We start from the raw sequence: 11,221 nt of genomic DNA, 5'->3' as shown, positions 1-11,221 counted from the left end.
CGGGGCTGGGGACGGGGTCGGGCCCCGCCATGGCCCACTTCGAAACGCAGTACCAGCGCCTGGAGAGCTCCTCCACCGAGTCACCTCCCGGCGGCGGTGACCTCCTCGTCCACGTCCCTGAAGGCGCCAAATGTGAGCGGCGATAGAGGGCACCGGGGCTTGGGGCCTGGCCCGAACCCCCCCTGCCGACGGCCTGAGCCTGAGGGGAGCGGGGTCGGGAAGTGTGAGGCGGCGGAGGCCTCGGGGACCGGCGGTGTCTGGGCTGGGGGGGGCGGAGGGGGGCAGATCCAGGCTGGGTAGGGATAGGGGAGTGGCCAGGGACCTAGGGGAGCCGGGGATGGGGGCCCCAAACTGGTCCAACAGCCGAGGTGGGGTTGTGCCGGTCATGACCTCTCACCCAGCGCTTCTTCTTCTTCAGCTCCATGGCATCACATCGAGAACCTGGACCTTTTCTTCTCTCGCATATCCTTTCGCAGGGCCGGATGCAGCCCCTTGCCTCAGGGGCTCTGTGCGGGTGGAAACACTGGGTTTGGTGTAACTTGGAGCTGGGGCAGTGTCTGCCCCTTCCTGTAGGACACCACGCCACTCCAGAGGGCCTGGGGGATGGCAGAACCCCCATGCCTGTGCAGTGCTGTCACCCAAAGCTGACGGGACAGACAGGTTCCTTTAGGGATCCTTGTCAGAGTGATGATGGTACTAAGTCATAGTTACAGTTAAAGCTTTTTTTTTTCTTAATAGGATTTTATTATTAGCATAGCATACCATTTATAATCAGAGTAGCACAGGATTTCTGTAAGCAGAATCGGTGTAGTACAGTTTCATAAGTAGCGTAGTACAGAATTTTATAGCATAGCTTAACTTATAGTTTCTAATCACCTGGACTCTCTGCAGATCAGGTCGTATCATAATCCATGGGTTGCTGTATCAGTATAACAATTATAATCTATACTCAAAAATCATATAAAAGAATGCGAATCGCTCAGTCCTCAGAGAAAGCAGACGATGGTGGGGACATCCCTGGCTACTGGGGGTCCTGGGTCTCATTGACCAGTAGCAGTTCTGGTCCAAGTTCCCTCTTAGGACTTGTAACTCCTTGATTTTGTGGACAGTGCTCTGTGTGTTGTTGCATTTCCCTGTTCTGTGACAGGGTCATCACTGCCATCGGGTTGGCCGGGTGCCTGGGACCTTCAAGGCTGGCACAGAAGGGACTAATCAGACTGGTGCCCAGGAAACTTGAGGCCAGTAGGGAGGGGAAGAAGAAATCTGCTTGATTTGTCAACTTGGGTCATAGGACCTTCAGGGGCTGATGATGAGGGATAGGGAAATAATAAGTGATCCGCTCCATCACAGAGAATGGCTGCTTGCCTTATAAAATGGCGTTAGTTGTGCTAACCATATTACCAGGGGTTGGGAGCAGGGGGTACCGGTCACAGGTGCTAGGGATATTAAGTGCATTTTTGCCTGTCTCTATGTTGTCTGCCCTACCCTTGTGCGGCCTAAGGGCAGGCTGAGTTTCTGCTCTGTGCTGGGACAGACGCTGGGTGCTGGGTAGGGGGAGAAAGGAGCTTGGATGGAGCCAAGTCCTCTTATCCTACCTGTGCTTTACCTGGCAGAGAGTGTTTCCCTGCAGTGGCAAACCAGCTTGCTGATGAGTAGGGGTGGGAGGGGTTTTCTCTTGGTGGTGGAGGGAGACTTGGCTGGGGAGCTGTGGATGCCAGTGGGACAGAAGCCTCTCCATCCTTCATCAGAGGGAAGGAGTTTCCAGACTGTTCTCCTTGACTGTAGCTTTCACGTCTATAACCTGCATCAGAAGAATGGCTTCACCTGCATGCTCATTGGAGAGATCTTTGAGCTCATGTAAGTGCAGATTCCCCCTCTGTTGGGGCTGTGGCAGCTGCTGGGGAACAGCCCCAGGAATCCGCTGAGCTTCTGCAGCTGGCTGGGCAGGAGGGCTCTCTTTATAGTTGTCCCATCTCCCCTTTGTTAGGGTTTTCCGTGCCCCAAACCTGCATTCCACTTTGAGGAACTGGTGCCCCTGAGCTTTCATGCCACCACGGCTGTGGGAATGCATCTCTGTGACACGTGACCCTGCCTGCTTCACATTTTAAGGGGCAGGAGGGTGGTTTTCTCATGCCTGCTCCTTTTTTTTCACAGGCAGTTCATCTTTGTGGTGGCATTTACCACCTTTCTTATCAGCTGCGTTGACTACGACATCCTCTTTGCCAACAAAGCGGTAAATCACAGCCAGCATCCCAGTGAGCCCATTAAGGTGACTCTGCCAGATGCCTTCCTGCCTCCAAATGTCTGCAGTGCAAGGTAGGGGCAACAGAAGACATGTTAGCCACCACTCTTGTTTTCTCAAGTACTCAGGGCACCTGTCTGGGCCTGTCTCACACTACTTGCCTCTTCTTGCTTGCAGAATCCAGGCAAACAGCTTTCTCATCTGCATCCTGGTGATAGCTGGGGTTTTCTGGATCCACCGACTCGTCAAATTTATCTACAACATTTGCTGCTACTGGGAGATTCACTCTTTCTACATCAATGCCCTCAAAATTCCAATGGTAAGTAGCTGGGCCAAGGGCTGTATATGGGGCTGCTAAGGGACGTAGGAGGTATTTGCTGGATGGTGAGAAGCACCTTCTACTCCTCTCTGGAGCCAGGTTCTCCGAGAGACTTGCACTAGGGTGCTCTTCCCTCTGCTCCATAACTGCACGGGTCTGTTTTCAGCCTCTTCTCCAGCAGCCAACTTATTCCCTGTTAACCCCTCTCTGCCCAGCTGGCTTCTCTGCCTGTTGGCACACGCCTCTGCCATCTGCCACCCAATATGTTTATTCTTCGGTGATGGCCTTTTCTGTGATGCCTTTCAACAGAGAAGGCATGAGCGAGGATATCCTCATACCTCCCTGGGTTGTAAACAACATCATTTTCCTTGGTTACCTGGTGGGAAACTGAGTCATGGAGCTGCCTAGTTGGTGAATACCGCACTGGAGATGAGTGTGTCAAAGATGGGTTTTGAGTCTTGTACATACATCCTAGTCCAGAGTCCTTGCTCTCCTGGACAGGATCAAAAGGTGTGTGCGCATCCTTTGAGGAGAGACCAAGTCTTGAGAAACGTAGAGTGAGCCAAGAAGCTCCGTTTGTCCCCAGCTATTCCACAGGCTCCCTCTGGGACACTGCTTAAGTCCCTTCCCCTGTTTGTGTCTCCCTGCTGACTCCAAATGCCAGCTCTGGGAGGACCCGTGGGAGCCTGGAGCTGTGTTCATGCCTCCGCTGGTGTGTGAGTGGCTGGGAAAAAGTCATCTGCACTAATCTTGGGCTAAGGGGCACTGGGATGAGGTGTGGGGTTTGCTCACTGCAGGCTGAAGTGGCTCAGGGAGCTGCCTCGTGTCTGGGTCCTGCTGTTTGAGTGGGCTCAGCCCAGCTTCTGTCCCTGGACACATCTTTCCTGTAACCTTGCCGCTTGCCCCCTTCCAGTCCACCCTGCCCTACTACACCTGGCAGGAGGTGCAGGCCCGCATCGTGCAGATCCAGAAGGAGCACCAGATCTGCATCCATAAGAAGGAGCTGACAGAGCTGGACATCTACCACCGCATCCTCCGCTTCAAGAACTACATGGTGGCCATGGTGAACAAGTCACTGCTGCCCATCCGCTTCCGCCTGCCCCTGCTGGGGGACACCGTCTTCTACACACGTGGGCTTAAGTACAACTTTGAGCTCATCTTCTTCTGGGGGCCTGGCTCCCTCTTTGAGAATGAGTGGAGCTTGAAGGCCGAATACAAGCGGGCTGGGAATCGCTTGGAGCTGGCTGAGAAGCTCAGCACTCGCATCCTCTTGATTGGCATTGCTAACTTCCTCCTCTGCCCCCTCATCCTCATCTGGCAGATCCTTTACGCTTTCTTCAGCTACACGGAGATCCTGAAGCGAGAGCCGGGCAGCCTGGGTGCCCGCTGCTGGTCCCTCTACGGCCGCTGTTACCTCCGTCACTTCAACGAGCTGGACCACGAACTACACTCACGCCTCAGCAAGGGGTACAAGCCAGCTTCCAAGTACATGAACTGCTTTATCTCCCCGCTCCTCACCATCGTGGCTAAGAACGTGGCCTTCTTTGCTGGCTCCATCCTGGCTGTGCTCATCGCTCTCACCATCTATGATGAGGACGTGCTGGCGGTCGAGCACGTCCTGACCACAGTCACCCTGCTCGGGGTGGGCATCACGGTGTGCAGGTGAGGTGGGTCTGTGCTGCCCACGTGCTCCTGGCAGCACTGTGGGGAGCTGTGGGGCTGACAACCATCCATGCATATGTGCTCTTTGGTTGCAAGTGGACGTGAATCTGCCTAAGTGAAGGGCATGGCTGGGGAGAGTCAGGAGCAGGCAGGAGAAGAGGAGGTAGTGGTAATCTTGGGTGCAGTGGTGGTATGATATGAGGGGTGTTGATGGAGCTGAACAGCAACACCCCAGGGCTGGGCTGGCAGGAAGGTTTGGGTTGGGTGTGAAGGGCACAGGTGGAGCCTGTGGCCTGTCACCTGACGGGCCAATCACCCTGCGTTCCTGGGATGAGATCTCACAGGAACTGAGGTATGATGCTGTGGTATTTCCCCTGTCCTGTCCTGCAGGTCTTTCATCCCTGACCAGCACCTGGTATTTTGCCCAGAGCAGCTGCTGCGAGTCATCCTGGCCCACATACACTACATGCCTGACCACTGGCAGGGCAATGCCCACCGCTATGAGACCAGAGACGAGTTTGCCCAGCTCTTCCAGTACAAAGCGGTGAGCTTGGCTTGCAAGGGGCTGGGATGGGGGTTCACCCCCATCCCTGCAGGAGGAAGAAGCTGCTGCAGAGCTGAGCAGCTCCTGGGCTGGCAGAGAAACAAGGCAGCTTTCTCAGAGACACCCTGCCCCAGAAGACGGGCTAGTGCTAGGGGATGGCTTTGGGATTGTGGGGTTTTTGATATGCTCAAGCTTGCACTGAGCCCATCATCTCTGTGCTCAGGTCTTCATCCTGGAGGAGCTCCTGAGTCCCATCATTACCCCCCTGATCCTCATCATCTGCCTGCGTCCCAAGTCCTTGGACATCGTTGACTTCTTCCGCAACTTCACCGTGGAGGTGGTGGGTGTGGGCGACACCTGCTCCTTTGCCCAGATGGACGTGCGCCAGCATGGCCACCCGGCGGTAGGTCCCGTGGGTGGCAGGAAAGCAGCCTGGGCTGCCCACCAGTGTGTCTGGCCCTTTGGATGCGGGAGAGGCTGTAACTTGCTGCTCATGGCAGCCCACAGCCCAGCTGCCTGCCTCTGCCTCTTTGATGGGTGTCTGTGGTTGCCAACACAGGTCATAGGCCCCAGAAGGCTCTTGTGTCCCAGCTGTGATTATTAACCTGGTATTTTGTGAACCAGGCTTTGTCATTTCTTCATTTGATGTCCTTGCCTGCCTTCACAACCAAGAGTCCTGTGTCCTCAGGGGGGAAGAGTGAGGATATTTGAACATTTAAAAAGTACGACCACTGAGAAATGACTTAAAGAAGCTGGGGCTGCTTGTGGCCAGGAGAGAGGCAGCCTCAGGCAGATGGGAAGCATTTTCCATTATGTAAAATCTAGTGCAGAGGGAAAGGAGATCCATCTATTTCCTGTGCCTGGGAATTTAGGTTGTCAGGAAAGACTCCCTAGTGACAGGGCCATGAACTAGGGAGGGGGTGGACTCGCTGTGGCAGGAAGAACAGTCATTTGTTGGCTGGAGTCACTCCTGCTGCGAGCTGGAGAGTGCAAGACGAGGCTTTCAGCTCTGTATTTTGTGTCACAAAATACATGGTTCCCGTCTCTCCAGTTTTTCTCCAGCAATGCATGTTCTGGGGTGCGGCTGGGACACACTGTGCTTGCTTCTTCCCCAGACTATGAGTGCTGAACTCGTGTGGGGCTTTTGATGTGGCGCCTGCTACATGTGGAGCCGTGGCCCAGCTTGTGCTGGGGGTTGTGTGCGTTGCCCAGACCGATTGCAGGATTCCCAGGCCTCGCTGGGGTGTAAAGCAGATCCTGTCCTTCATTACCTGTCTGTGCTCCACAGTGGATGTCTGCAGGAAAGACGGAGGCCTCCATTTACCAGCAGGCCGAGGATGGCAAGACGGAGCTGTCCCTCATGCACTTTGCCATCACCAACCCCAAGTGGCAGCCGCCCCGCGAGAGCACGGCCTTCATCGGCTTCCTGAAGGAGCGGGTGCACCGGGACAGCAGCGTGGCCCTGGCTCAGCAGGCTGTGCTCCCCGAAAACGCCCTCTTCAGCTCCATCCAGTCCCTGCAGTCAGAGTCGGAGGTGCTGGGTGCTGGGGGGGATGCGAGGTGTTCTTGGGGTGCTTGCTGGGTGCTGGCAAACTGATAATCTAGGCAATTTTTCCCTTGCCCAGGCTGTATCTGGGGATGCCAGTGTGATAGATCAGCACTAGTTGGGACTGTTGCTGGGTTTCTAGAGGAGGCAGCAGGCTGTCCTTGGGCCCTGTAGGGTGGGAGAAGAGCTGGGGTGTCTCAGGTCTGTGTCGCTGATGGGGATCAGCCCTCCAGGTCTGCACAGAACGGTGATTCTCTCCCTTTCAATCCTGCAGCCTCACAGCCTGATTGCCAATGTGATAGCGGGCTCCTCGGCACTGGGCTTCCACATGAGCCGGGATGGACAGGCCTCCCGCCACCTCTCCGAAGTGGCCTCGGCCCTGCGTTCCTTCTCCCCGCTCCAGTCTGCCCAGCAGCCTCCCAACAGCTTCCAGACGGCGGGAAGGGATGGAGAGGGAACCCAGCCTCGGGGTGCCAGTGCCATGACGGCCTCTGGGTAAGCTGCAGGCTGGAGAGGTGTGGCCAGACACCTTGCAGAGTCCTTAAACCCTTGTCTGATTGCCATCCTGTTGTCCTAGGTGCACAGTGGCATTTTTCTCTGCAGTCTGGGACAGCAAGGGACATGTTCATAAGCAGAGTTAGGCTCAAGTGCTTAGGACAGTGTCGGGGTGTTCTCCTGTAGGTACCACAGTGATGAGAAAACCTTTGTAGGGATGAGGCAGTGCCATCACAGGCCTGGTCACCTTGTACATCTGGGGAGATGCCACTGAGGGCCTGTTCCTGCCCAGCCCAGCCGTGGATCTCTGCAAGCCTGACATTAGAGCAGAGAGGGGCTGGGCAGTGTGGGGGGCATCTGGGCAGCAAACACCACTTGTGTGTCCCATGGCAGTGCCGACGCGAGGACCGTGAGCTCGGGGAGCAGCGCCTGGGAGGGTCAGCTACAGAGCATGATCCTGTCGGAGTACGCCTCCACCGAGATGAGTCTCCACGCACTCTACATGCATGAGGTGAGCAGCCCGGAGCTGGGCTGGCCAGAGGGGCACAGGGCCAGGGCAGGCAGGACTGGGGTGCCCTGTCTGGAGCGACTGGGATGCCAGTGTGACTGAGAGTTAAGACCAGTGTGTGTACAGCGCTGGGGAGAGTGTGTGTTTGGGTGTCTGGGCACTCCCACACAGCTGACTCACTCGTGTTTTGGCCTGCAGTTGCACAAGCAGCACGCCCAGCTGGAGCCCGAGCGGCACACTTGGCACCGGCGGGAGAGTGACGAGAGCGGGGAGAGCGCCCATGAGGAGCTGGACGGTCAGCGGGGTGCCTCTGTCCCCATCCCTCGCTCTGCCAGCTACCCCTTCTCCTCGCCACGGCAGCCTGCTGAGGAGACGGCCACGCTGCAGACCGGCTTTCAGCGGCGATATGGTGGCATTACAGGTACAGGAGCCAGGGCAGGGGCCTGAGCTCTCGGTCAAAGCCCCATAACTGACGCCCTGTATGGACTGGCACGAGCAGCTTGCCCGCCCCTGGAGACTGGCGGTCCCCCAGGACACTAATCTTCCTCCTTGCCTCTCCTGCAGACCCGGGCACAGTACACAGAGCCCCATCACACTTCTCCCGCCTCCCCCTGGGAGGCTGGGCTGAGGACGGGCAGTCAGCGAGACACCCAGAGCCCGTGCCAGAGGAGAGCTCAGAGGATGAGCTTCCACCGCAGATCCACAAGGTAGGGGTGAAGGCTGTGGCTGAGAGGGGAAACGTGTTCTTAGGATGGTCCCGATAGGTGCCACATCCCCTCTCTGTCTTGCAGGTATAGCCTTGTAGACTGGGGATCTCGTGGGGGTTGCAGACTGGGAGCCGCCTGGGCAGCAGGATGTGGCGTCAGCCTGATTCTTCTCCTGTCCTGAGTGGATGGGATAGTCCTGGGCTCCATTTTGTTGCCATCAATTGCCGAAGAGACAAAACTGCCAGGCCGGTGGCATTGCGGTGACACCTTGTGTCCAGCCGTGTGTCAAGTCAACGCCACTCTGACTCTTGTGGGGTGAATGCGTGTGTGAGTACATACATGTGTCTGTGTTGACATCTGTGTCGTCCGTGTCGGAGGACAGCTGCAGAGCCTGCGAAAGCTGACGTGACAGGACTAGCAGCGGGGAGCTGTGGACTGGCTTGGAGGTGGTGGCAGCAGCTGCTGTTCAAAGAGATGTGAGATGCCACCAGCTCCAGATGTCCGCCCGGAGCTGGGACCTGCCTCCAAAATGAAGGCAGGAGATGTTGAGGGGGGTCTAGCTCAGCCTGTAGCACCACACCTGCCCTGCCTGCAGCCCTGGGGAGGTACCCGGGACTGCGGTTCGCCCTCCTGGAGCGCACCAGTGCTGTGCCCCTCAGCCTGGAGCAGGACAGCAGTGGGGCAGTCACCCACCCCTCTGCCCCAGCACCCTGCAGAGGGATGGACCCTGGCTGCTGCTGGTGTGGGTAGGGGTGGCATCTAGAGCTGGTGGGAACAGCTCTGTCCGGGATTTGGGGATGCTGCAGCTCTTCCCTGATTCTCACGACGGCTGGCCCATCCCCTGCACACAAGGAAGGGTCGGTAGGGTGGAAGTCCTGGGTCCCTGACGTCCGTCCCAGCTGACAGCCTCCGTGCCGTATCTCTGGGCTCGGGCAGCAGCATCCTCTCCCGCCCATGGCACCCCTGGGGTGCGGTCTGCTAGCAGGCCCTCCTGCAGTGCCAAAGAGACCCCGAGGTGGGGCAGCCCGGCATCTCCCGGGAGTGCTCCCAGGCCCCTCGGAGCCCACCCTGAAGGTCTTGTGCTCTGTGTATTGGTTCCTGTCCCCCAGGCATGATAAAAGCCTTTTCCCCATGCCCAGGCTGTGGTGCATCAGCTCTGTCCTCCTGATGTGGCCATTTCTGTGATATCAGGTCTTTCGTCTTTCCCCCCCTTTCCTCGGTGCATCTCACGTCTCACCTGGAAGGGTCCCAGCTCCTCCTTTCCTCCTGAAACTATCCTTTTGCTTGCAACATGGCTTCAGCTGCTGTGGACACCATATACCAACCAGCTGGCTTGTGCTGGGGGAGGGAAAGAGGGGTGTCCTGAACCCAGAAGGGAGAGGCAAACCCCAGCCCGGCCCTGGGGTGGTGGTGGTGGAGATCAGGATCCTGGCTGTGCAGCGTGGCCTCAGATGAGACCTTCCCACCATCGTTCTGGTTTCCTTCTCTTCTCTTCCAGTGGCAGCCTGTGAGGATCTGCATCCCGGCTAACCCCTGACAGGCTTTGCTTTCCCCCTCCTTCCCCCCCCACCTTCCTTGCCTCCGGCAGGGGCTGCTTGCTTTCGCCATGCCCTCTGCGAGCACCACAGGCCCTCCTCTGCGCTCCCGGGAGTCCATGGCCGCCTCTCCTCCCCTGACACGGGTATCACCCTCTGCCCTTTGAGCCTGGGCAGGCTGCGCTGCCGAGCCGGCTGCTCCCAGGCTACCTGCCCCCGGGGAGCCAGGGCATGAGCAGGGCCAGGGTGTTTGCCCAGGGGCAGGCTCTTTGGGGGTGGTGGGTTCCCTGCCACCATGGGGAGGGACAAACCGGAGCTGTGACTGCTCAGGGGTCTGTAAGAGATCAAACGGAGCGCTCTAATGAAGCTCAGCTCGTCACTGCTGGGGTCAGGACTGAGCCGGGCAGGGTGACCACGGGTGACCTGGGTGCTGCTGGGGTCATTCCATGGAGGAGGAGGCTGCAAGGACCCCGCAGCAGCTCCGGCTTGGGGCTGTCATGGCACGGTGAAGGGAAACTGAAAGCAGAATTCCTAGGAAGCCGAGCTTTCCAATGGCTTCCCTGGCACCTCCCTGGGGCTGTGGGACCCTGGCTCTGGGCTTCTGCTGCTGGTCTCTAAGGGGAGCCGCTGGAGGCTGGCAGTGCCCTGGAGCAGGGGGGAGAGTCTGGGCCTTTCCCTGGGCTGGCAGGAGGGACAGGCAGGAGTCCTTGCCGCATGTTGTGCTTGTGTCGTCGGTGTCCCGTGTGCATGGCGAGCCACTCTTCCTCATCCCCTCCCGGGGCGTACGGGCAGGGGGGGGTCCCCGGGAAGCGCGGTGTCGCACCCCCCGTGCCCTCGCTGTACAGCTGTAAGGCCGACTAATAAAGATGGGCTGTATCATCCCTGCCTGCCTCCGAGTCTCCCTTCACCCCGCCGCACCCCGTAGCCCCCGCCGGGACCCGGGGCACCCGGGAAGCCGGAGCAGCCGGTGCCGGCCATGGAGGCGGGAGGCTGCGAGGTGCCTGCCGGGCCGGGAGTTCCCCGCAGCTCGGTGCCGGGGGGGCCGGGGGGGTGGCAGGGGCTATATTTATCCCCGGGAGGGCAGGGCCCGTCCTGCCTGACCTCTGCGGCAGGCAGGGCCCTCGCCGGGGTGGCGGGGGCTATCTCGGCACCGCAGGGCCGGGCTGGCGGTGGCGATAAGCGGGGTGCCTCGCCTCGCCTTCGGTGACCCCCCCTTGGCCCCCGGCCCGGGAGTTCATCCCGCACCACCGACACCTTTCCCGGTCCCATCTCCGCAGGGGGTGGGCGGGGGCGCAGGTCCGTGGAGCACCGGGGTCCGGCGGGGACACACACGCACACACACACGCACACACACACACGGGGGTGCGGGGTGCGGGCGGGGGGTGCGGTCCCGGCGGCGGCGAGGGCGGGCAGGAGCCCGGCGGTGCCGGCGCGGGGGCGGGGAACGGGGCGGAGCGGGGCGGAGCGGCGCCGGGGCCCGGTTTGGCGGCGGCGCGGGGGCCAGCGGCGGGGCCGGGGCCGGCGGGGCCGGGGTAGGTGAGCGGGCGGGAGGACCGGGCGGGGCGGCGGGGCCGGGAAGGGAGCGGGGCCGGGGCCGGGGCCGCCTGTCCCGGGGCCGAGCGGCGGCGGCGGCGGCACCGCCCGGGCATTGCCCCGGCGCGGC

At 59.5% G+C, this 11,221-nt stretch overlaps 1 protein-coding gene across 1 annotated transcript; it reads left to right on the top strand.

Annotated features, from left to right (window-relative positions):
- The first annotated feature begins 29 nt into the window (after positions 1-29).
- Positions 30-10,439, top strand: ATG9A (autophagy related 9A). The gene is made up of 14 exons (XM_074145526.1): positions 30-132; positions 419-462; positions 1,793-1,857; positions 2,155-2,316; positions 2,420-2,561; positions 3,475-4,223; positions 4,614-4,767; positions 4,991-5,170; positions 6,056-6,301; positions 6,588-6,808; positions 7,202-7,319; positions 7,515-7,737; positions 7,881-8,023; positions 8,108-10,439. Exons 1-14 carry the CDS (start codon positions 30-32, stop codon positions 8,111-8,113), a joined length of 2,556 nt encoding a protein of 851 aa, XP_074001627.1. The 3' UTR covers positions 8,114-10,439.
- Positions 10,440-11,221: the final 782 nt, after the last annotated feature.

The sequence above is a fragment of the Numenius arquata genome, chromosome 3, assembly GCF_964106895.1.
Source record: "Numenius arquata chromosome 3, bNumArq3.hap1.1, whole genome shotgun sequence".
NCBI lineage: Eukaryota > Metazoa > Chordata > Aves > Charadriiformes > Scolopacidae > Numenius > Numenius arquata.
This window is presented reverse-complemented; position numbering and strand designations above follow the sequence as displayed.

Bases quoted from the DNA above. Each gene is read 5' to 3' on its own strand.
- ATG9A (XM_074145526.1), top strand. From the start codon at position 30: ATGGCCCACTTCGAAACGCAGTACCAGCGCCTGGAGAGCTCCTCCACC. The intron at 2,317-2,419 runs GTAGGGGCAACA...TCTTGCTTGCAG, and splicing joins CCAAATGTCTGCAGTGCAAG to AATCCAGGCAAACAGCTTTC. The intron at 6,809-7,201 runs GTAAGCTGCAGG...GTCCCATGGCAG, and splicing joins AGTGCCATGACGGCCTCTGG to TGCCGACGCGAGGACCGTGA.